A 27820-nucleotide genomic window follows, 5' to 3' on the forward strand; every position below is an offset into this window, starting at 1 on the left:
CTTGCTCTGTCACACCAACCACCTGCATGTCCTCTCTCACCACATCCATAAACCTTATCTTAGGCCTTCCTCTTTTCCTGTTACCTGGCAGCTTCATCCTTAGCATCTTTTTCCAAATATACTCTGCATCCCTCCTCAGCACATGTTCAAACCAACGTAATCTTGCCTCTCTGGCTTTGTCTCCAAACCTTCCAACCTGGGCTGACCCTCTAATATACTTATTCCTGATCCTGTTCATCCTCGTCACACCCAGTGCAAATCTAACATCTTCAACTCTGACACGTCAAGCTCTGACTCCTGCCTTTTTGTCAGTGCCACTGTCTCCAACCCATATAACATAGCTGGTCTCACTACCCTCTTGTAGACCTTCCCTTTCACTCTTACTGGTACTCATCTGTCACAAGTCACTACTGACACTCTTCTCAACCCACTCCATCCTGCCTGTACTCTCTTCTTCACCTCTCTTCCACACTCACCATTACTCTGAACTGTTGATCCCAAGTACTTAAACTCATTCACCTTCGCCACCTCTACTCCCTGCATCCTCACCATTCCTCTATCCTCACTCTCATTCACACACATATATTCTGTCTTAGTCCTGCTGACCTTCATTCCTCTTCTCTATACCTGCCTCATATAGGTATACAGATACTGAATATAAGGCAACTTCTCTACTTACCACATTCTAGTGCCTGTATTAGCCTATTGGTGGGTCCTATACTTATAGGTTTTTATCTGTGAAACAATCTACCATTTTACAGTAAAGGTTTTGGAACGCTGAATCTGGACATTAGTTTCCAAGCTGCACTTAGGTGTGCCTTTAGCTGCAAACGTAAGTGAGCATCTGTATTTTAAATCTGAGTCGTATTTCAGTATTTGCAATGTTTTATTTTTATAAATGCTAGAAATTATATCTCTGATAGATAAATGCTTATTTTATACTATTTATGATTTAATTTCTATGCATTTCTACTTCAAAAAAGTAATATGCACATATTTGTTGTAAACTTAGCAGGGAAATTGTTCAATATAATGTTATTACCTCACAGTACCTGGATGTCCATCAAGATCTTCAGTTTGGCTGTTGGTTTGGGCACATTCAGAGGACAGTTTGCACTTTCTCCTATGTTCCTAGGTGGACTTTTTGCTCCACATGAGAAAGATGTGGCATAACTGATTTGGTGATTTCCTAAATTGTCTGTAGGTGCGGGTACACAGTGCATGTGTGCATGTGTGTGTTTGTGTATGCACACATCTCTGTGCATATCTTGCAACAGATTGGCAGTCCATTCAGGATTCATTTTTCTGCATTGTGCTTACTTTGAATTGGACAAAGCGAGTCATAGGATAATGATTCATGGAACCTAATGACATTTTTAGTAGGTATGAATTAAAATTAGAATGCTAAAGTAACAATTTTGAAACACACAATTTATTGCAAATTTTGAATCATGAAATGTTTTGCATCTTTTCATTTATAGAATCTACAAAGCAGTTTCAGATGCTTTTGTGTACAGGTTGTCCCACTAGAATATATTTCTTTTACAGTCCACCTTCTTTGACTCTGTAGTAGTCACCCTATGATTGTTATACATGTCCTTTTCCTGATAAGCACGATTGATGAGTAGTCATTTTTACACACAACTTAACTACCCCCCCCCCCACGCACTGAATAATTATTGTCTGGATACACTTCTAAAACATAACTGTGATCAGAAGAGAGATTCTAACCACCATAATGTATTTCATCTTGTTTCACACAGTCACATTGTTCCTGACACTCTAGGTTGATAACTGTTTAACTTTGATGTAGTGACTTTAGCAGTCTATAGCTTTCATGCACATGATGACTGTCACATTTTATAGTGCTGTACAGCTTTTATGATTTAATGTGGGACCTTTGTCTTGCTTTTTCTCTCTTCGACTCTCTGTTTTCTTTCACACGCACGCACAATGTATTGTTTTCCTTTTGAAAGCAGGATTTTATGGGTTATTTTGAACACTGATGCTCTGTATCTATACCCTCAACATCCCTGACCACCCTTTTTAAATAAAAAAATGGATCAATGTAGTGGGCTGCGGTGACAGTGACCTAAGTGTGTGCTGCAGTGCCAGCTTCCTTAGTGCTGGTACTGTTTGTGCAGTAGTTTAAGATGTACCTGCCTCAGCTGTCAAATGCAGCAGTTGCATGCTGAATGATGCAGTACTCTTCTCTTGTATGCTATTGCTTTAAAACATGTTTTGTTTTTGTACCGTGAGTTTGGTAGTCGAGCACTGTTTATATTTTCAGCAGTGCTTTGAATATGGTTTTAATAACCTTAATGACCTTTACATACTCACTGTGTGCCACCATGTGCCATTTCCACTTCACATCTTTTTGCTTTGTTATTTAGTTCATGATTGCCTTTCATTGGACTCATGCCTGAACTGGCTGTAGGCATTACCATACTCCAGTTTCTGCTATCAGTCAGGGGGTCACTCCTTTAGTATCTGCATTAACTCCTGGCACTGGAGGCTACAGACTTTATCTGATATAATGCTCGTATGTGCACATGCTTTAAGGTGACTACAAAAGTATGCAAACTTCTCTGACACTAGTACCTGACTAAAGCAGGGTCTAAAACTCTTAAATAATTTGGTGGAAGCAGGAGAGATGATAAACTCTGATAAGAATAAGACATTATTAGAAACAGTGTGCATACCTAAATATTGGTATATTACTTAACACATCAGTAGGCTTTTATACCTAAAAATTGAAATATTGTTTATTTTTTAAATAGCTTAGCCTGTACCTTAACACTGTGACCTTTCCTTTACTGCCCAATTACAGCTAATGGTTTTCAACAATGTAAGTAGATCTTTTCAGCAGGAAAACCTTTACAAGCATTGCCAAAGGCATTCTCTCAACAACAGGTTAATATGGAGTTCCTTTTATAACTCTTTTATTAGATGGGATTCCTAACATGCTACAGAAATCCCAGAATAGACTCCTCCATTTTGGATGGGTATCTGTAATGATGTTTGGCCACATCACCATGCTTAGTATGACATGGTGGTGTTCTGTTAGTCACAGAGCAAAAGTACTGCACTGCATGTTACTGCATGTGGGGTTGTGACTTTTCAGGAGAAAAGAATGTCTGTGCTGCAGCAAAAGTTATTAACTTCTTAGAAAAGCGCATCATTAATGTATTCTGCCTTAAACAAGCTTTGGGGGGATTGTACATTTTCCGTTACCGGCTGTGAAATTCTGGAACTCCCTACACTTGCAGCTCAGTTCAGCAGTTCCAACTAGGCCTTCCTTTTATTTTGCGAAAACCTATCCTCTTGTCTCTTGTCATGGTTTCTTTTAAATACCTCCCCTATTTAGTCTATCAAGTCAAATCTTTAGTCTCTTCATCAGTCTAATATTATTTCTATTCTCATAAAACAGTAATACCTAGTTTGTTGTGTTAACTCTATATTATCACTACTCAGATTATTGTAGCATTTGTGATCTCGCAGCCTGTTCGTGTACTTACTGACAGCTTTAAATAGAGAATGATCTAGCAGCTGAAAGTTATTTCTAATTGTCAAGACATCTTGTATACACATAGATTCCATTTGTGTCTGCAGCATGTGATAGTAGCCATGCAGGGTGTAATTTGTTCAGTATTTGTTGATGCAAGTGTGATAAGAACTGTATGAATAAAGATGGGATGGAATTGTGTGCATTATCTCTTCTTTTTCAGATGATTGCATCAAACTCTACTAATTGTATGATTACTGCTGCTTCATTTTAAGTAACCTTGCCTTTTGGCCAGGATTGTGATTGAAATAGGTCCCTATGGTTCAGACTGTTTAACCAATTGATATCAAAATAAATAAGCATACAGAATAGGTTAGGAGGCAGAGTGGTAATGGTCAGGGCTATTAGGTAAATTCCAGAGGAGTAAAGAGATAAGGTAACCATATACACTGTTGATGTATGTGGAATTGTAGCAAACCGAAGAGGTTACTGTTGCTGTTATGGCCTAGTGTGTATTCTGTAAAAAAATAAAAAAAATCTAAGTGGCACAGTGGCTCAGTGAGACGCCCTTTGCCTCTCAGCTGCAGTGTTCCACTCATTGTCTTTGTGGAGCTTGCATATTCCTCCTATGTCTGGGTCGGTTTTCTCTGGATATTCTATCTTTCTCTGGCCTCACAAAAAAAATTTGATTGACTATTAAAAAAAGAAAAAAAAAGAAAATAGCATATATATTTATTGTTTTTATCCCTAACTGGTTTGGTCCTCATCATCATGGAAAAGAGTCTGTGGAGCAACCAACTCAGAGTTAGTGAATTCTAAATTTAAAAAAATGCTCAGCTATGAAGCAATATGTTCATTATTCTTCCTTGATACAGCATTACATGAAGTTGTGAACTGAAAAATCTCTGTTTTCTTGTAGGTGAAAGCTACGTGTGTGCATCAAATGAACCATTCCGTAAGTTGGACTACACTAAGAATGTGAATCCAAACTGGTCAGTTACGGTGAAGACAGGTTCTTCCCGCTCCCTCTCATCCCTTTCATCAGGAAAAAATGAAGTCAAAGAGAATAAAGATTTTATTAAACCCAAGCTGGTGACTGTTATTCGCAGTGGAGTAAAACCGCGTCGAGCTGTCAGGATTCTGTTAAATAAGAAAACAGCTCACTCATTTGAACAGGTGTTAAATGACATAACAGAAGCAATCAAGCTGGATTCAGGAGTGGTGAAGAGACTCTGTACCCTTGAAGGAAAGCAGGTAACACGATTAAACATGATCTGCAGAGCTGTTCTTTTAGATAACCGGCCTTAATCTTCCATACTTTTAAAACTATACACCCTAATGTACAACGGTATTAAATCAAGTTGAGGTTTCAAAGTTCTTACTTAAAACAGCTTTGTTGTGTTTCACCATGATATGAGTGAAGGGTGCTGCATTATGTCAAACTGTAGTTTTAAACTTGTAATTTAAATGTTCATTTTTTTTCTGACTGAAGTATTATGTCAGTTTCCATTTTTTTATAATGGCAGTTTTTTACTGAAACTTGGCTGGCAATGGTGTTGTGAAAATATTGTAGTCTGTGACCAAATAAAAAATAGCTATTCAGGCATACAAATGTGCCTAGTAGATCAGATGGTATACATATATACAATTTTCTGTAGTATCTTACAAGGTAAACTAAATAACAAAAAATAATAATAATAGAGCCGTTTTCATCTCCTGCACTGATGCTATTGCACAATAGGAAAATGGGCCATATATGACATGTCCCTTACCATGTCTGGTAGTAAAACTTTCATTCTGAGTTGCTTGAGTTTAGTTTATAGATTGTTTACTACATAAACACTAAAGGTTTAAGGCATTTCACTGAAGACCAGCAGACTGTACTGGTAGCTAAATCATGAGATGAGCATTGTCACCTCTGAGACAAGAGGCCCAGTTCTGCACTGCAAAGGCTAATCATTCTAAACAAGTGTATTATTGTATATGTGTAGCATGGAATGAATACATAGCTGTGTAACTTGTGTGTAAGCTACTGCTGAAGCACAGTAGTGCTCTGATAACACTGGTTGGGATTAATCAAGAACTGGAATATGTTCACGTTGTAATGAGTTCCATTAATGAAGTTCTGGTTATTGAGAGATTGTTCAGCAAACTTCTAACTTAGAAGTCTTTGTACCTGGAATGCTGTAGTTTTCTCTTCTACCAAAGTAGTGCATTATGTTTTGTACAGTACTGAAGGTGGATTTAGTACATATGATAGCTATGTTCATTGGAATTCACTAAGCAAAAAGTTATAGAAAATGTTAAAGTAGAGGCTTGTGATTTTTTTCTTTCAAATGTGTGCAGATTAGCCATGTAGCACTGAGTGATGTCAGTGGGCTGGTTTCATGTTCTGCCTATCAGTTCTCAGACGCCTTCATCACAGCATATTTAATATCATAGCTTTGTGACGCATGTTTTAAGTGAAAATAATGTTTGCCTGTCACATTGTGGGAAATTGCAATTTTAAGCGGCAATGGGAGTACAAACGTTTCCAGGACAAAACAAGCTAGAGTGCTGAATGCTTCCTGATATATTTGTGGTATATTGATATCAAATATTTGTTGATGTCTTCTTAGTAAACACTTTGGTTGTTCTTCAGATATCACTTATGCTTATAGTCTCTTGCAGAAATTTTACGAAGCTGTTTCACTGTTTTATTTGCCGTGCATCATTCCAACCTAAGATGTGCAATCCTGATACTTATCTTTACAAAAGAGAAAAAGTAATTTGATTTGCAGAAGTCTCTAAGTAAACATTCTTTAAATTTCTGTAAAATCCAGGGCATATTTTGTCTCGCATTTCTCCTCTGATTGCCTATTTATCAATTTTAGTGCATCATTTTGTAAAATGCAAGACCTTAAAGCCATATTTCCTAAATCAAAAAGGTCAAATCATGACATTTTCTCATCTTTGAGAGGTTTTTGTTCCTTTGCTGGATTCCACGATCTGATATCCTATAGTGTCAAAGCAGAATAAATGTAGGCATCACAGATGAGTCACTGTCGTAAGTTCAATGGTGGTGCTCACTTGGACTGATAAATACTTCTATTGTCTCAGTTTTGTTAATCTATAATAAATCTCTTTTAAGGAAAGAAATGCAAATAAATCCTTCCCAATGTTAGCACAAGTCTGAAAGTATGTGCCCTCACCTTTGTCAATTGCCAGCTAAACATTTTTTTTAACTTTATCTGATACAATGCTATCTAATTTTGCTAATGTTTTACACGGTTATCCTAATACTTGCAATTCCTTCATATTCCCTTGTGTCCCATTTATATCCATTTTTCCTTTAGTCTGTTTCCCTCCAAGTTCTTTTTATTCTCACACCTACCAATCATCTGCTCTCCCCGTACTTCTACAGCTCATCTGTTTCCATCAAGGGGAACGCGATGACTGAAGATGGTCTTGCCAGGGAGTTCAGTTCCTCATCTCACTGCCTTCAAATCCCCATATCTTATGCTAGGACTGCCAGGTACCACCAGCTTGAGATGTCCATGTTTAAGAACCAAACCTAATTGTCCCTAAGCTGGAGAAGTACTCAGCAGCCCTTGCTGTCCACTTGGTGAAGGAAGGATTTTCTGTTTTATCCTATCGCCACCGTTTGTAGGTCTAGCATAAATGCCAGTAAACTGAGCACACAACATAGACCTGTGATGCATTAATGTTACTGTGAATGCATCAGACGCTGACGTCATAGCCACGCATTGCTTGGTATAACCATGCACACTCCTCGATCTGTCCTGCAACTAACCTCCATTTCCACAAGAAACCAGTACCACACTGGTTTAATTCACCTGCTTCACTCCACAGTGGGAAAGCTGACGTTTACTGACATTTCAGTCTCCCCCTGGTTTCTCAAATACATAGGTTATACTTAGGACTTTATTCCTCAGTGTGCCTTGTAGGTAATTGTAGTTTTCTTATTCCTTTGTGTCATGAAGCTAGTTGTATTTCCCTTTTTCCTCTAACATTACTAGCATTTTTTATCTTTTTCTGTTTACTACTTAACTGTGCTGTGGCTCCGTGTTCTGTATCTCATATTAGGTAGTGGAGCAGGCTGTTGGGCACCAAAGGTCCGTAGTAGTCAAAACAAAGTGTATATAACAAAAATATCAGAAAAACTATTTGGTCCACCAGGCTAAGTTAAAACCTTTAATAAAACATGAAGACAATGATAGAAGGTAAGCGCTTTTGGGAAAACTCCCTTCTTCAGACAAGTTACATAAACACGATTTCCTTTTAAGGGAGATACAGCCAATCAAAAGTTAAACATAAGGTCTACATCCCTTTAAAATAAGTTTCAGTGGGACAACCCCATTCACACCAGGGCGTCTGTCTGCCTTTAACTCGGTAATCTACCTTACTTCACATGACTCTGTATAGTTAATGATGTCCCCTCCCCTAGGATTAATATTAATCACTTGTAAAACCATAAAGCTGAATGTGTGACCATTATGTTGTTTAACATGTTGATATAAAGCATTATGTTCTAACTTCAAACATATAGCAGAAAAATGCTGTAAAAGTCTTTGCTTCAACTTACAATTGGTTTTACCTACATAAAAAGAAGTACAGGATAAATAAAGCTAAATAAATAACATTACTAGTAAGACAATCTGCATACAGTTTGGGGGAATATTGCTTAAAATTAACCGGATGAGTGAAAACATTAATCAGATATACGAATGCATGCTTTACAATGTCTGCATGGATAGGTACCTATCTTATCTGACACCTTAGCTCCAGGCTTAAAACTTCTTCTGTTGGTACAAAGAACAACTTCTAAGTTCACATACCTCTCATGATAGTTCAACTAAAAAGCAGATATTGTTGTTATGAAAGACTGTTTAAGAGAATGTCTTTTTATTTGAGCAACAGTTTTATTGGCAACGCTGCGGGGTAGCCATGGGCACTCCTTGCACCAATTCATATGACAGTATAGTATTAGCTAACTGGGAGGGGGAAGTTATTTTTAATGTTGAACATGAATGTATGGAATTTTTATTTTTTTTATTATTTTATTCACATTTTGTTGATGATGTGTTTTTATTATGGTCTGAAACTGTAGAAGCCTTAAAATATTCTTTATTATATTTAGAATCAACCACAAGCTTTTTACGTTGAATCATTCATGTACTGAGATTGATTTATTGATGTGAAGCTTGAGTCTAAATTTCTTAATAATATTAGTACTTCTGTTTTTAGGAAACCTTGTCGGAGAAATAACCTATTAATTAAAGATAGTATGCATCCCAGATATGTGTTCAATAATATAGTTAAAGGACAAACTTTTAGGATATCCAGACTTTGCATGAAAGATGAATGTTTTGAATCAGAGATTAAAAACCTTACTACATGGTTAGCCAAGAAAGGCTACCATATAGGGGATGTGGAGCATGTGATTGAGGAATGTAGAACATTTAGGGCTACTAAGGCAGCCCCATGGTTTTCACAACATGGGTCACGTAATAGATCTGATTATATTACTATAACTAATAATGATAAGTTGAAGTTACATATGAAGTATGGTAGTGATATTAATGGCATCTGCAATATTATATGTAAAAATTGGAAGATTTTATTGACCGATGACATCATATACAATTTAGTGGGAGATCCTAGCTTCACGTTTCGACATAATAAAAACTTGAAGCAACTTCTTTGTACCAATAGAAGTAGTTTTAAGCCTGTAGCTAATGTGTCAGATAAGATAGGTACCTATCCATGCAGGCATTGTAAAGCATGCATTTGTATATCTGATACTAATGTTTTCACTCATCTGGTTAATTTTAAATGATATTCCCCCAAACTGTAAGCTGATTGTCTTACTAGCAATGTTATTTATTTAGCTAGATATCTATCCTGTACTTCATTTAATGTAGGTAAAACCAGTTATAAGTTGAAGCAAAGACTTTTACAGCATTTTTCTGCTATACGTTTGAAGTTAGAACATAATGCTTTATATCAACATGTTAAACAACATAATGGTCACACATTCAGCATTCTGATTTTTCAAGTGATTAATATTAATCCTAGGGGAGGGGACATCATTAACTATACAGAGTCAGGTTGGAGAGCACAGACAACCAAATTAAGTTTTGATGACTTACAGGAATTCACAGATTTCTTGCATGATATACAGCAAAGAAAAAGTTTAAAAGCTGGGACATCAGTTTACCAGAGGCAGACTAGAATAATATTGATTCTATAGTCTTACTAAGGAAATTAATTGCAGCTTAGGTATAGGAACAGCAACTGTTGCAAACTGTAAATAAACCAAGAAACTGAACATACTAGATGTTATTTGTGTTCCTAGGAAGATTATTGTTACTTTAAGTAAAGTTTTACCACATTGTACAGGGATCATGCAATTATTGAACTTAAACTATTGTTGGATACGTTTCTAAATTGAAATATAAACCAATGCATAGAAGATCAATAGGGCATATGGGAGCAACTAGTCACTGTGTAAAATCAGCTGGAGTGGTGGATATAGCAGGAAGACAACAGAAAGAAGTTTGAACAGAGAAACTGAATGTAAAATGAAAAAAATAATAATATTAAGATAAAGGCACTCATTAGGAGGATACATTTCCATAACAAAAAGAGAATAACTGATCAAAATATAAGAAATAGAAATGGGATCAAACTATACAGTTGAAAACTGAAACAGCTAAGCTGGATAGACAAATTAAACATACTGTGAGACAATATCAGAATATTTTATAGAAAGATACTGAGCATAATAGGAAGCCATGGTATAGTCTTATAAGATGTGGTAGGATTAAAGACATACAAATAAGCACACTCGGTATGAATTCTAAGACTTGTTTTCATAGACAACCAGCTCTATATACATTTACAAAATCTTATAATACAGGGTTGGTTTGCAAAAAGAGGTGCTAGTCTGTGACTAACACCCAGGTAACTTTAGATACCAAAATTAAATTGGATTATGATGAAAATGTAGTAAGCAAAGTTGACCCCAGTAAAACACAAGGGAGGAGATAAGATTTGTAGTAGTGACTTAAGATTACATCATTGTGAATTTACAGTAAGTACCATTGCATCAGCTATACCCTAGGTTATTTAGGGTTTACTATTATTTCACCGATGTGACTTCAGTCAATTTTTCACTAGTGCAAAATGGCAGTTTCACACTATGAAAAAACAAGTGCCACAATGTCAAAACCTGCAACAGTAAATCCAAAACAGCATTTGCTGTTGTGAGTTTCGACAGCATGATGTAGATCACCCTATAGTGGGGATCAGGAAATGTACCTTTCCCTCACTGTAGTGCGATTCCGGAGTTTGTATATATAAGTAGCAGGGGTTGTGGGGGGCACAGCCACCCTGCAAACACATTGTTTACTGTGCAAAGCACAGTGATGCTGTTCATGAAGTGTGGTGACTGTTTGAAAATGTCGAAGTCGAAATTTACGTCACCACACTTCGAGTTTTTTTCTGTTCATTATTTTGTGTTTTGCAGTTTAGTTTCGGAATAACCACGATTCGCCATTGTGGAATTCGGGGAAATAATAGTAAACTGTTATTTAGATTCCTCAAGGTTGGTGGCCGCAATTAAACTGGGACTCAAAACCATATATCATGTATATGTTGAAAATAGGTTTACAACAATATATATCTTGATGTTCTGTAATATTATAATCAGGCCTCTCAACCTGGCCTTGAAAATTAGGTGCAGTCAGCTAAAAATCTGGACATCTAACTAGCATAAAATTAGAATTCCAAATGACACATAACTCTTTCCACTTCCAGTAGGAATGTGGGATGCTACTCAGGAATGTGTGTTTAAAAACAGAGAGTAACAAAAAGGACGGAGAAATATAAGTACATTATCAAAGAAATTGTGTAAAATCTGAAGACTTTAATAATATGTATTGTAAAATTCTACCATACAAGGCAAGGTCATTTTATTTTTGCTTCCGAAAAAAGGAGATGTTAGATATCTTCTTTCTTTAAATTATTATTGCCACTAGCATGTTGGTCATGTATTGTGTTTTTTGGTGTACTAGACAGCTTGAAATATCACATGTGATTTGAGGGGATTCAGAAAATTGTGTGGCTGGATAAATTAAGCCTGAAAAGAATGATACACCTCCAAATATATGGGCATCCTATGTAGGGGTAAATCAGGCCTACAGATAGAAATGTTCCTCCAAAATTGGGACGGTTAAGAGGTATAACTTTAAGTAAAAAAGTATGTTGTAATGTAATTTGTGTAGACATATCTCCAGTGCTCTAGAAGAACTAGGTGTTAGCATAATGTTGAAAAGATGGATAGTTGGATTGCTTCCAAATAGGATGTGTCAAGTTTCATAAATTGTTGGACAGGTAAAATTCTAAGCTACAATGAGCCCATACTGATTTAATAGTAATAATAATAATAATGTATATTTGTTACTTAGGTAGGCTGACTGAACACAGTCCCTTTTCAGGGGCTACCCTGAGGCAATGTCTGGTTAAGTGGTTTGCTCAAGTTCACAGAGCAGTCAAATGAGGGTTGAAGGACTAAAACCCTCTGCCACAGGAACTACAGCTCACAGCTTTAACCCTCTGAACCAACTGCCAGACTAGCTTGTATCTTTCTGATTTGCTGTTTTCATACGAGGTGTTCTAGTCTGTATACAGATAACGTAAAATGGGAAAACTGATTACATATGATACAACTAGGTCATATCTACAAAAGAACTTGCATAATAAAAAAAGATTAATCTGATTCTAATGTAACTCGTGAGGAATGATTTAAGAGTATGCAGTGATATTATAGACAACTTGTACAAAACAAAAAGTATGAGCATATTACAGAGTACAAGAAAATCTACCAAAGGCATCCATAGAGGAGAAACTTTTATTTTATGCATGCATGCATGTATTTATTTCTTTTTGTTTACCCTGGTAAAGTACCGATCAAATGAGGCCAGTTGCAGGCTCAGCCCAGGTTTCATAGTGCAACAAGAGAAGAACAGAATGGGTATATAATAATTGTTTAAACACGCAAGCATTTCAGCATATACATAGCATGTTTATCGCACAAGTGACGAAGCTGATCATACATACTGGGCCAGATTCAATAACGCCTACACTAAGTGCACACTAAATGTACACTGCTCTGAGTGAACAGACAACACAGACATCACTCACACCTTCTTCCTGCTAATTTTAGTTTTCCTACTGATATTCTTGCAGCTTTAAATATTGACAGGGATTTATAAAGGTTACCACAAAATCTAGACTACATGTACACTTAGTGTAATCCTTCTGAGTGACTGACTAGAAAGCACAAAAATTGTGATAATTGTATTGAATACATATCATGCACAATTAGTTTAGCCTTTATTGATTCTGGCCCATTATATTTCAGTAAACAAATAGGCTGTTATATCTAAAGTAGCAAGACTACTTGCGTATACACAGAATAGATTTGTCCTAGGTTAAAGTGAAGTCCTAACAGAGGAATAGTGCAGCATTAAAACTCTGATTATGTGACATAACTTGCATTGGAACACTAGCCTCAAAACTGTTTGAAATGGGGTCTCAATTTTGAGCTGCTATATATTATTTTATTTTTATTATGAATGATTAAAATATCTGAATTTAGTGTCTCGTATAACTATTTAACTGGTGGCTTTATTTAGATCTACAGGGCATTTAGAGACATCTACTTCTAGGAAAGGTAAGGTTAACAAAGAAAGTAGAGAAGCATTGTAAAACCTGCACAGGACAGGAGAAAAGACAAAAGTAGCACTCGGCATTGAAACTACAACATCCCGCGCGTACAGTGTGTCGTATACAGAAAGACAGAACGTTATAAAATACTAGGGTTTGCAGGCAGAAACAAGAGCAATATAAAAGATACAGAGACAGTTGCAGTAGTAGTAGTAGGAGCAACAGGCCTAATAAAAAAAATCGTAATCAATTTAAATATGCTAGCAATGCATATAGGTCCATATGAATAGCAGAAAAATTCAATTCTGGGCACATTATGGGTGCTGCAAAGAGCACTTTTGGGTAACATCAAAGACTGAAACAACACTAATTTCATGAACTTTAATCATATCCTGACTTAGGAATGGGTTCATTTCTCATCATGGTAGTAGAAACCCAAAAGACATGAAGAAATTAAATTGAGATGTATAGGAATCGGAGATGTACTAATTGCTTCCCTGAGAGAGTAACTGGTGCTTGGAAGATTCAACCAAAGAATTTTAAAGGAAACATTTTAAATATTTTTGAGATGAGCTGTGATAATTTTCTGGGGATGTTTTTGTACATTTTCAGGCTAGACTGTCATTATTGTCTGTGATTGGAGTATTTGTATGAATATATGTTACTGGGTTGTTTAATAGCTATTCTTAAAGATTCTTTACATTTCTTGAAAACTTTATCAATAAGTGTACCTGTAGAAGGTCGGCTTCAAGTAAATATGTTTAATGTTTCAGCTTCTACGCTTGGTTCACAGCTGTGAATTTATCTAAGCAACTCAGAAGTGATTCTTTACAAACTGCACTGAGTGACTGTGCTTCTATTTTAATAGATCTAACTGCACTTACTTTTGAGTGTCAAATGGACTTACAGTGGTAGTTTGACACATTTCTGAATGTGTTTATCTGCATCACAAGATAGATAAGCAAGATACCTTTTGAATTGTCCCTGTCTTGAGTGCAACTTTGTAGAAGTCAAGGCAGTCCTGTACAGCTTTTTGTTAAAACTACATTTTCTTAACTTTGCTGTTTACAAATTACACCTGTAAAGTTTAAGTAAAATTTCCAGTCCAAAACAGACACTGTTTTGAATAACAAGACTTTGCCGTATGCTTTATATTTGGCTTTGACCTCCATTCCTACACTGAGAAATGCATTTCTTTTGTACATACACTAACATGTTGTTTGCTATTAATATTACTGCTTGAGCATTTTTTATAGTATATAACTGACCAAATATTTGTGAGTTACTTTAGTTTACCTTTGAACTTCATCAGATTTCATCATAGTAAAGATTGTTCTCTGTCGTTCCATTATGTAATACTTTGCGGCAGGAGTTATTATTAATAACATTGCAGCTGTAAATCATTAAAAACTTTATTTTCTATCTGCTGGCACACAATACTGCCAGTAGCAGGAAATTTCTTAAAACTTCAACTCTGTTGTCATACCGGCTGGGATGCTTACATGACTGTAGCTCTCCCCTCCCGCCATCATGAAAGTAAGAGATGCTTGCAGATGTGCAGGACAAAGTACGCCATCCCACTCAACTGTCCAGATTACGGTCTCATATTTTTGGTCTGTTCCTAATAAAATGTGATTTTCTGAAAAATTAAGGATTGCTGTCACTAAATAAAGATATATATTTGAGTCTGTCTTCATATTCCTCAGAAAATGCAGAACTGACAAAAATGCTTTTATTTTGACTTTGTCCAAATTTCTTGCACTAAGAGGCTAAAAGGTATGGGTAACACCAGCACTTAGTGTGACTATTAAAATGTGCTGTAAGTGACTTTTACAGTATTTTGCCAGAGCACAACTCTTACGGCTGTGGATACAAAGTGTTCCCAAACTAGTTTAAGCAGGAGAGAATATTCATTATATATCCCAAGATAGTCTGATGAGTTGTAAAATAATCTGCTTTTAACCTGTTTTAATGAACACCATCTCATGCTTGGTGTTTCATTGCCCTCTAGGTTTAAGTGTTATGAAGGGAGAAGTAAGGCACTTTCTTTAAGTGTGTACCTCATGTTTGTCACAAAATTGAACATGTTTAAGAGAAGAGTGTAGACATTGTGGACAGTGAACTGTTTGAAATCATTTGACTATTCAGAATCATACCCAAGTATTTCTTGTAAAATGTCTGTACATAAAGTGTCCTTGAGGAGGACTCGAGTATTTTCAGCTTTGGATGCTTAATGCAAATCTGCATTATCAAGGCCTATACTTACAATGTCAGACATTAATTGCCATGCTGATTTATGTTCTTTCCAGATATATATATATATATATATATATATATATAACACACACCTATATATATATATATATATCATCATCATTCTCTTTCGGCTTTTCCCGTTAGGGGTCGCCACAGCGGATCATCTCTTTCCATTTCTTCCTATCCTCTGCATCTTGCTCTGTCACACCAACCGCCTGCATGTCCTCTCTCACCACGTCCATAAACCTTATCTTAGGCCTTCCTCTATTCCTCTTACCTGGCAGCTCCATCCTTAGCATATTTTTCCCAATATACCCATCATCCCTCCTCAGCACATGTCCAAACCAACGCAATCTCGTCTCTCTTGCTTTGTCTCCAAACTGTCCAACATGAGCTGACCCTCTAATATACCGATTCCTAATCCTATCCATCCTAGTCACACCGATTGCAAATCTTAACATCTTTAACTCTGCCACATCCAGCTCTGACTATCTATGTATATATAAAACACACACATATATACATATACATACATACATATACATATACATATACATACATATACACACACATATACACATACATATACACACACACATATACATATACATACATATACACACACACATATACATATACATACATACACACACACACACACATACATATACATTCATATACACACACACGTATACATATATATTCATATACACACACACGTATACATATACATACATATACACACACACACATATACATATACATACATATACACACACATACATATACATACATATACACACACACACATATACATATACATACATATACACACATATATACATATACATACATATACACACATATATACATATACATACATATACACATACATATACATACATATACACACACATATACATATACATAAATATACACACACACATACACACACACATACATATACATACATATACACAAACACATATACATATACATACACATACATATACATTCATATACATATACATTCATACACACACACACACGTATACATATACATACACACACATATACATATACATACATATACACACACACATACATATACATTCATATACACACACACACATATACATATACATACATATACACACACACACATATACATACATATACACACACATATACATATACATACATATACACACACACGTATACATATACATACATATATTGCCTCTAACATTGCTGTTTTTTTCATTCATATGCTCTTTTCTTCCTAAAAAATAAAAGTCAGAGAAACTAGTCGTCTTAAAGCTTCTTTGATGAGCTCAGTCACAATAATTTCCAAAAATCATGAAACCCAGGTAGTGTTCCAAAGCAACAAGCCTTTATTCGTCACAGACAAGTGATCCTCACTAACAAAAAAATCTAATATTTTAACAATGTTAAACATATCAGCTTTTATATACTTACAAGTAGGTGCGGAAAAGATATGTATTGTTTAATTTTAAACCACCCTATTCATGGCAAACAATAAAAAGTTTCCATGTTTGCTTGGACTGCCTTTTTATTTGTTCCTCTATGCATCATGTCAGCCTTATTATGTATATCCTGATAAACTGCACAGTGATGAACCTGCTTTACATGGCCCACATATTCCATGGTGCTATTTGTGTATGCAATTCTTCTGTTTTTCTTTTTGCTTGTATCTTATTTGCTGTCCTCAAGAATTCTGGAGCATCCTTATGGGTTTGTGAACATTTGTAAACCATACTTGTCTGTTTAATTGGCACTTTGCATCTCTTTACCACTTACATTCCGTTTCCTATCTTCTCACTTTTATCTTCCATAATCTTTAGCTCACGCTTTCCTTCCACCTCATGCTTGTAGGCTTTTGTAGAATTGCAAGCAATACTAATTTCTCACTGTCTTTTCTCCACTTGGTCCTTTGTTTTTCCTTTTATCCCATCCTCACTGGGTGTCATTACAGTCTCCTGTTTAGTGCAGTTTCCATTCAGGGAAACCACATCTGTTCACACTTGCTGTCATGCAACATTTCAGTACTTGTTTGTAAATCATAAAAGCAGGTTTCTGTGTTCTCAGGGGAGTGCTGTGCCTGTTCTTGATGGAAGAGGAAGCGTCTACTTACCGGTCCTCCTAAAACGATGTTTGACCTAAATCATCAGCTGTTCCATTATACCCCACCACTATTGTCTCAGAGAGGGTTATCTGCAGTACTTTTTGTGTTTTACCCTTAATTACATCTGAGCAAGGCGATGACTCATTCTAAAGTGCAGGTGTTTCAGGAGATGTACGATCACAAAAGAAATCTAAGTTGCTTGCTGTCATGCTGTAATTAAAAACAGTCCTGCTGTGATCATTGTTTAAGAAAATGATGCATTCACCATTTAACAAACTTGTTTTAATCCTGCAAATTCCATATAGGGCTTTTCCAAGTTCTATACCTGTGTGTCTGGAAGGTTGCTAGAGAAAAACATAATTTCAGTATTCACACCTAAAGCCTTTGCACAACTGTATTAATAAGGTGTAGTCACTTTATCAAGCCTCACTAGTGATTGCACCTCATTAATGAACTTGTTTCTCTGCAACAGACCCTATTTTATGTACTACTGTACCCTTATCAAGCAAGCAGGCTTTACTGCATCATATTTCTTGTTCAGACAAAGGATGCTTCTGTAATTGTGGCTTAATGTAACTGAACTCTTGTATGCAGTATACTATAGAGAGTGCCCAACCCAAAATAGGAGAAAACAAAAGGGAATGTCTGTCCATCATTCGAAGCCTTCAAAAACTGCAAAGCGCCCCCTGCAGTTTATTCACTGAACTGTTAATTAGAGCACCCCCTGCAGTTTATTCACTGAACTGTTAATTCCTCAAGTATCTATAGCAGGATTCTGCAGCAGTACTGACATTCCCACGGAGTAGTCTGCAACTAAAAAATACACAGTATCTCCATAGTTCTCAGCAGCTCATAAGAATACAGTGCTAGAATAAATCCATTAACTTAAGCATTGTCTTAATTGCAGGTTTATGCATTGTGATCTAAAACCATTCGTATAATTTCTTATCAGAAACATTTCAGCAAACATTGCTGATTTCAGATTCTGTACAAGTGCTGCACAGAAAAAACAAACCAAATATAATCGGATAATAATTTTTTATCACCTGCAATTATACCTCTCAAAAGTCTGATTTTTGCCTCATATTTTGTCCTGTCCCTCATAATTGTTTTTGATTTTCTGGTAGGTCTCTGAGGACTACATTTGGTCAATAATGCCAGGTATTAGAGTTTCATACTTTCCTATTGTTCAGAACCTGCATGTTATTGCAAAACATGGTCTGTTAACTATTTAATTGAATTAGCGGTTAGCGTTGCCACCTCACAGCAAGGGGTTCTCCGGTTCGATTCTCGGCTGGGGTGCCGTCTGTATGGAGTCTGCATGTTCTCCCTGTGGTCGCGTGGGTTTCCTCCGGGTGCTCCGGTTTCCTCCCACATCCCAAAGACATGCTGTAGGTCGTTTGGACACTCTAAATTGGCCCTAGGTGTGAGTGTGTGCATGTGTGTGCCTTCTGTGGAAGGTTGGGCACCGGGCTGGCAACTCAACACTGTAAAATTCCACTGCCAATCATGAGCGGACAGGTGATTTGCTGTGGTGACCCCTAACCGGGAAAAAGCCGAAAGAAGAAGAGTAATATTAAAATAGTACTTGATATACTGGGCCTTTGTTCCTCCATTATTCTTGTCTCTCTCCAAAATTCTTGATGAGACAAGTTTAGAGGTCTGCCTGCAGTTCACAAAGCAGCAGTGCTAGTCCACAATCGTGTACGCAGCAATAATATCTCTGCATAATACACAAATATAAACAAGCTTGGTCATCCTGTAAGGTCCAAAGCAGCTGTAAGCATTGGCATTTTTTAATAGTTTTATAGCAGAGGCAATAATTCGCATCTCAGATTTTGGGTAGTGAATCAACAAATCTGATAGGGATGGATGGCCTCTCTTCTTCATAAGAAAATAGCAACACTCAGTCATTTTCAGATAAATCTGTATGATAATGGCCACATGATTCGCAAGCAAATTCGGTGGAATGTCAAGTAAAATGAAAAAGTAATCACCATTCAAAAAGCCCTCTAAATCTGGTGTTTTTATGTGCATACTTGTATTTCCATTCCACTATATTAAGCCACAGCCTTCATCATAGTCATTGATTTGAAACATTTACTTAGAAACTTCTGGGAGCTCTTGTTTGCTGACTTGCCACAATTAATGTAAGTGCTGCTACTCTATCTGACTCATGTTTCAACTAAAGTTTGAAGCTTACAGTAACTGAACTGTATCCATTTTGTTTGAATTCACATACAAATATTGAAGCGTAGCTTATGTTTTTTTTTTTTTTACTCAAATGATTTTTATTTTGATGAAATAACACAATAATTTAATACATTCATAACATTCAGTAACTAGTTGCAGTATTTATATTCAGCCTGACAAAAATGATTCAGATAAAAACATTTGTAGTTAATAAGTTAATATATAAACTACGATAGTTAGGAAGAATTTGGTTCCATCTGTAGGGTATCAATCACATTCAAAACTTTCCTCCACGGACTATTCAAGTCTGCACTAATTGTTCTGCTGTGTCATAATTCAATAAGTGCGGTTCATTTTTATTTTATATATTTGCTTTTTGTGTGGTGTCACTTATGTGAGTTCTTTTTTCAGCCATAACAAGGGAAAGGATAATTGCAGTATATATATATATATATATATATATATATATATATATATATATATATATATGTATATGTGTATGTGTGTATATATATATATATATATATATATATATATATATATACACACACACACACACACACACAGACACACACACACACAGAGAGACCATTTAAAGCAGCCAAATAATCGGAATGGCTTTAAGAGGTAGGAAAACATTCAGCCTAGATCCAAACATTTCATAGTAGGTCAGGACTAAACACCAAACTCTGGAGCTGTGAGGCAGGTATCTTTATCACTGAGCTACCAGGCTGCTCATGTCCTTTTCTAAACTATCAGTTTACCTGTGATAGCTCAAGTTAACATAACCGCAGTTACATTTTTCTGAAAATGTAGGCCCAAAAAGTATCTTTTAAAAATTATAAAAAAAACACATACACAAAAGATAATTTTGCAGTGAAGCAAACCCTGCTCCCAGTTGCCCTCTACCCTGACAAATTATATATATATATATATATATATATATATATATATATATATATATATATATATATATATATATATACCAACTCCAAGGTTACACTGTAGTGGAGAAAAGAAAAAAGAAAAAAAATCCCCCAAGACTGGACCTTTGGCTAGCACAATGCAATTCCTCTTTCAACACAATGATCAAGAACTGAACACAAGACTATAAAGCATACATACACCCTAAACTTATGCTACATATCTTCACAATGCTGTTTTAGATGTCAAACTTCCAAATAAGTTTACAGCTTAGCCAAGATAATGCGACTGTCTTTTTGGGTTTGCAGCTTACCCATCAAAATGAACACCAAGCCACTGGATAAGTCACAGGCACAGCTGGATCCAGCATCAGGCAGCCTAGATAGTTGCCTAGGGCCTGGTGGTTGGGGGGGGGGGGTACTAGACAGGGGGCTTCCACATTTACTTTTGGATTAATAAAAAAATAAAATTCTTCTTAATGTCTCATTAAGAAGACAGGCACATACATGCACTCTGCAACCATTTGTGTATCTTTAATATGACACATGCACCAACTCAGATATAATATATGTCCCACTGGTAAAAATGCATGCAGAATATAAACTTGTAGCAGCATAGCCTAGCCATTCTACACTCTTAAGAGTGTGTGCGTGAGTGTGTCTGACACATGTCCCACATGAGAGAAATGCATGTGGAATTCAAACTTGCAGTAACATAGCCTGACCATTTTTCATTCATGTGTGTGTAATGCCATAGTTAAGGTTGGCAGGTTAGTCAATTAACTTACTCAGGCACAAATCATGTATTTTGGTTAGAGAAGACAAGAGAGTGAAGTCTCTACACCAACTACCAGACTGCCAAAAGAATTTTGAGTTTCAGTGCATTTTCAAGGATTTATGAGTTTGTGCTTTTTCAGGGAACTAGGAGTTTGTGCATTGTCAAGGAACTGTGAGTTTTGGGGAAGATGAATTTTCATACTAGGTCTGTTTTCAATCCCCAACTGTTTTGTTTGGCAAATAGCAGTCGGTGTGTCTGCTATAAAATTTGAAAGCTGTTTTAGCAGCACAGCAGGCAGCATAGTTGCCGTTGGTGCAGAAGGCTGTCGATTCTGCTCTCACATTTTTTAATTTCTCCAAGTCTTTTGGATTTCTGATACCATGACTGGCATGGACCCCATTCCTAATCAAAAGTACGATTGAGATTCATGAAATTAGTATTGTTTCAATCTCTGATGATGATAGCCAGAACTGCTCTTCACAGCACTCGCAATGTGCCCAGTATTGACTCTTCCTGCAATTCATATGGAGTTGCATGTAATGGTAATATATCTAAGTACAATTATAAATTTGTTTTTGAGACTCATTGCTCCCACTACTATTGGAACTGTATGAGTATCCTTCTTCCACATTGCCCTCATCTCTGCCTGCAAATCCTGATATTTTATGACAGTGTGTGTCTCTTTGCATAAGACACTGTAATCACTGGGTGTAGCAATTTCAGTGATCAATGCTACTTTTTTCTTTTTGAGGACTGCTATATCTGTTTTTTTTCACATCTATTTTTTGAACTGTTGGTAATGGGTGATCCCATGTGATGTAGACTTCATTTTCTATGATGCACTGTAGCTCATGTTTCCAGTGTTTTTTTTAGCTACTTCAATATTCTAATGTTTGCATAATCCTCCATGCAACAGTCTTGCCACATTATTGTGCCTTTCAGTATACAGTCCTTCTGCCATTGTTATATCGCAACCAGCAACAAGATGTACAACTGTTTCCAATTCTATTTTACAAAACCTACATTTGTCTGTTTCTCTCACATGTTCAATGGACTTTGCTAACCAGCCTGTATGCAGTCTGCTATCTTGGGCTGCCAATATTAACCTTTTGTCTTTTGGTTTAAATTCACTTTTGCTTGATCATTCCTGCATTCAGTCCTGATCAACATGAGGTTGTTAAGAGTTTCTTATACTTGCATCTATATTTATGCATTTTCCACATTTCCTGCCTTCTCATCTGATCCTTCACCTTATATTCTTTCTTTTGTTTTTTGGTACATTCGGTTGCTGCCTGATTTTTAGATACTTCTGGTTTGATTTCCATTCCTGCTTGACACTGATATGCTTCTGTTAAACTAAGCAGGGAAGTCATCTTAGACTTATTCTCCTCATGTTTTAAAACTTTCACTATGTATGGATTTTGTGAGGGCAGCAGATATGTTTGCAGTCCTATGATTACAGATCTATAGATAAAATCAATTTTGAAGAAGCCCATACTTTCTTCAGATTAGGGAGTATATAGTTTTGGCATACACTGATTTTTCTAAATCATTTGATAAGCATGAGGCATTCTTCTTTTCCTGTCCAACCTAACACCTTTTGGGTCTAGTCAATCACTCCAAGACTGTAAGTTAGGACAGAAAGAGCAACTTGTTTTATAGCTTGGACTTTTTTCTCCTAGATGTCAGCACTGTTTTCAGCATTAGTTCTAGTCTTCTAAAAATATTCCCTACTAAGTTTCATTCTCATTTGCTCATGTTTTATTGTTGATCCTTCATCAATTCCCAAATATTTATACATTCCCTTTTTTATTTCACATTCCTGTCCCAGGCTGATGTTTTCTTGATGCTGCAGCTTTCCTGCTTTAAAGGGTTTGTTTTGTACATTTGTCCTGGACCCCTTCAATAACACACATCACACCAAATGACATTTGACGACCTTTATTAGATTTCCATATAGCTTTGATCACCAACTTTATTAATTACAACTATTCATGATATAATGATACTAAATACAGCATAACATCCTTGTAATGTTAAAACAGGGCAGTGTACCTACTCATCCTGCCCCAGTATGCAGCGTCCATACCTCTACTCACTTTACTTATGAAGCAGCGTCCCAACTCACTTCATACACCATCCATTCAATTACCAGCCACCAAAAAAACACCATCCTTACCTCAGCTTGCTTATCTATTCAGCAAGCTTCCTCCAACTACTCATTTCCTTTCCCCAGATCCATGAAATGAACATCCAGACAGAGGGGGAACAGAAAAGGGCAAGCCTATTCCTTTTCTCCGCCTCCCCCCACTGATAAAATACCCTACACCACACCAATAAAAAGAGGGAAAGTGGGTGGATAGCAAGTTCACGCCAAAATGTGACTGCTTAATCAAACTACACTAGACTAAACCTCTTAAGCCCCTCCCCATCATTATCTCACTTCCTTCCAACCATCCCTGCCTCCCTTAACCCTTTCACCTCCCCAACCCACTTAACTCCCCTTAATATTAACCTAACCCCCCCCCCCCATGAAGATGTCCCGGGACAACTTAGTTTGTTCCAAACTTCATTTGTCCTGGTCCCCTTCAATAACACACATCACACCAAATGACATTTGACAACATTTATTAGATTTCCATAACATAGCTTTGATCACCAGCTTTATTAATTACAACTATTCATGATATGATACTAAATACAGCATAACATCCTTGTAATGTTTAACGGGGCAGCGTACCTACTCACCCTGCCCCAGTATGCAGCATCCATACCTCTACTCACTTTACTTATGAAGCAGCGTCCCATCTCACTTCATACACCATTCATTGTAATGTTAATCAGGGTAACGTACGTACTCACCCTGCCCAAAAAGCAGGGTCCATACCTCTGCTCACTTACTTTACTTATGAAGCAGCGTCCCAACTCACTTCATACACCATCCATTGAATTACCTTCCACCAAATAAGCACCATCCTTACCTCAGCTTGCTTATCTATTTAGCAAGCGTCCTCCAACTACTCATTTCCTTTCTCCAGATCCTTGAAATGAACATCCAGATATCAGAGGGGGGAACAGAAGAGGGCAAGCCTATCCCTCTTCTCCACCAACCAGCCTGACCAGGCTGTTCCCCCTCCCTTCTACCCAAAATTGTTCAATCCACTTCCCATAAAGGAAAGGATCAAGCCAAACATCATTTGGTGTACAACAATTACCCGGACACTACCAGCCCTTGGGAATTACCTAATACTTACCAAAATCTCACCTGCTACTAGAGCAAGAATACTCAACCCCAATCACCAACACTACCCGACCCCTAGCAAGGAAGACCCCAGCTAAGCATACAATGTGAAGTTCAATTCTGATACTCCCCAACAATTTCAAGCAAACAAGACATTACCTTGTGAGTACATATTCAGCTGCACCGCTGGAAAACCAAACTTCTTTCATCCCCTCCATCTGCCGGCACATTCCTCAGCCTTCAATCTTGCCGGTCGAGTCCACGTTCCTTTAGCCCATCAAATATAATCCCCTCTGCACATCCCATCTGCCACCTCAGTTTTGTCCAATGACCCCACCGCTTATTCGACACCAAAGCATGATCATCTGGGAACGCTCTGTATCTCATCACTGGAACTCGTCACCATCATCTACAAAGAAAAGGACAAAAGTAAATCCTCTAATATGTAAGGAGAAGGCTCCATCTTATACCCACCTATTCCAAACTACAGCCACAATGTTCCAAGACCCCATCTTTTAGATCCCCTTTCCAAGCCACCGCATGATGCCTCCTGCCCTTCAGCAATTTCAGTCAGTAACTTTTGCCACCTTGTGCTCCCCATGTGTAACCTCTTCGCTCGCCACTGCTTCCGTCATCTGTGAATTCCCTGTGTAACACCACAACCAGTACTCAGCACACCACCATCTACAAAGAAAAGGAGAAAAGTAAATCCTCCAATATAAAGAGAAGGCTCTACCTTATACCCACCTATTCCAAATTATAGCAGCAGTGTTCCAAAAAAAAAAAAAAACATCTGTAAGAAAGAAAATAAATGTAAATCTAAAATACATAACACACCTGCCAAAACATCTTCAAACCTTTAACTATTGTCCTATACAATTTTGCAACTACGTGTTCCTATAGCATATGCTGCAGCCCCTGGAACTTCCCCCAGCACTACGATACCACAACAGAAATTCAACAAAAGCGCTGAACAGTAGTCACCCACAGCCAAAGTCTCAAATGACCCTCTTCCAAGCTGTACTATCCATGCCATAGAAAGAGAACATTCAACTTTTTTTTTTTTTTTTTTTTTGGACATTAATACTACTTATTTGTATGGTCCAGTTGCTCCAGCATGAGACACTATGACCTAGCAATAAATATTTTCTGAGGTGTAAATCCACATAACAGACAATTGTACAGAATGTGACAAAGTCAAATTAAAACTTCTTAAAATACCTAAATGAGTCTGCTTATTCACTACTTGTGGGTTGAGGAACAGTGTGTTTTTGATACATCTGCTCCACGTGGTAGTACTAAATATCCTAGGACATACTGAAGTCAGTACTGTAAAATTAAACACTTTAACCGGTATTCCCAGATTAAATGGTAATCCCTCTAAGGAAATGAAAAATTGTATCTCGTGTGAAATGAGAAGGTCTTTTTTACAAATGAATTAAAACAATGCACATAGTTATAGAAACAGGATCACACAAATGGTAGCTTCCTGTCAGCCCTGTAAAATTTTACATTATTCCCAATATTAAACCAAGATTTACACAAAGGGAGGGAAAGAGAGGGCCAAAATTAGGGACTGACTTTAAATATTGTTTTTATAAATTAAGTTTTCTGAAGGGTATGAAGTATGACCCTCAAACGTCTATCATTTTCTGATGTCTCTGACACTGCCCCACCATATGAAAGATTCGTGGTCCAGTGTAAAGTACTCATGCTGCACAAATACCATTGGCCAAGATATACCCAACACACCATGTGCATGCAGCCAACAGCCAATATCCACAGGCTTCCAACAGTTCACAAACACCATCAAAAATTCTGGAGTAAGCTATGCAATAAAGAGGAAACAAAGGTTTAAAGCTAGGGATACATTTTGGTAACAAAGGCTTAAAGTTAGGGACACATTTTGTTCCTTAACCCTCTTGAAAATTGTGAAGGGCATGAAATCCAAAAACTCCAATACCTGTCACTATCCTTCTTCAACTTTCAATAATCTGCCAGAAAGCCACCTCTGGGTCATTCCTCTGCCCTGTGGAAAAACACCCATCCTACCCAGTAAAAAGGTGTTGCTATTTCTTCTTACCTTTAACAGACTAACCCTCTGCCAACACGCATGCAATCCCATGCAAGTTCTCACAACCTCCCAGAGTGGAGCCATCAGGTTGTCAAACTCCCCCACTTTTTTTTTTTTTGTAAACACATTATACAGTTATGCACAAAACTCTTGCAGGTGGCTGCATTACTCAACAACTGCCAGCTAACACCTCTAGTCATGCACGTACTGTCTGCCAGTGACAGTCCCCTAGCAACACCTACCCCAGCAAGGCAAAACCCCACAGTAACATGCCATCCTTCCCTGTAATCTGCATAGATAACTAGATCAAACTTATTGGGATAAATATTTTCTGTAATCTTTACCTTAAAACTATGACTGTCACTACCTTCAAAGCATATTTATACAGTGCATTTATCTGTAACTTAATTAATATGAGGGCTGGAGTTCTTTCAATAATATGGTCATTAAATCAACCACTCATGTTTATCACTAAAAAATGTGTGAGCCATATGAGACATGCTGCACTTCAATTTGTAGGCTAAATTACCTTAATCACAGTCAGTTCAAAAGTCGAAATTGCTCTGGCCTGTTGTGAGACAAATGATGCTTTTTTTTTTATAAATTTTTCTTTGAACATTTCTGTGGGCAGATGTACCAGTTACCCTGAAAATCTTACTTGTCCCACAATAAAACATCACCTCATCTGACTGTGAGCCACCACGCATGCTCAGCGACACCCATCAGCAACCAGGCTCAGAACCCGTGAAAAAACACTGACCGTGTCAGCTGAGGAAAATCCTCACAAATGGGCCCGCCAAATTGCCCCCACACACAAAACCCAAAACCAACTGAAAACAAATCACTAGTAAGCCAGCATAAATGTTACCAGCAAGCAACCCAATAGACAAGCCACAATTCATGCCAAGCCGAGCCTGTGCAATCCCACCAAGACCGCCAACCTCATTATTCAGCAAGTCAAAACCTCCGAGC

General features: G+C 37.1%; 1 protein-coding gene across 1 annotated transcript in view; it reads left to right on the top strand.

The window, feature by feature from the left end:
* Window positions 1–27820, top strand: part of DCLK2 (doublecortin like kinase 2) — a 1465027-nt gene that overhangs the window by 272693 nt on the left and 1164514 nt on the right. The window contains exon 3 of the mRNA XM_044063457.1: window positions 4425–4759. Within this exon, the coding sequence (XP_043919392.1) occupies window positions 4425–4759 (335 nt within the window). The remainder of the gene's footprint in view (window positions 1–4424; window positions 4760–27820) is intronic.

The sequence above is a fragment of the Protopterus annectens genome, chromosome 2.part1 (genome assembly GCF_019279795.1).
Source record: "Protopterus annectens isolate FY-2018-M chromosome 2.part1, PAN1.0, whole genome shotgun sequence".
NCBI classification, from domain to species: domain Eukaryota; kingdom Metazoa; phylum Chordata; order Ceratodontiformes; family Protopteridae; genus Protopterus; species Protopterus annectens.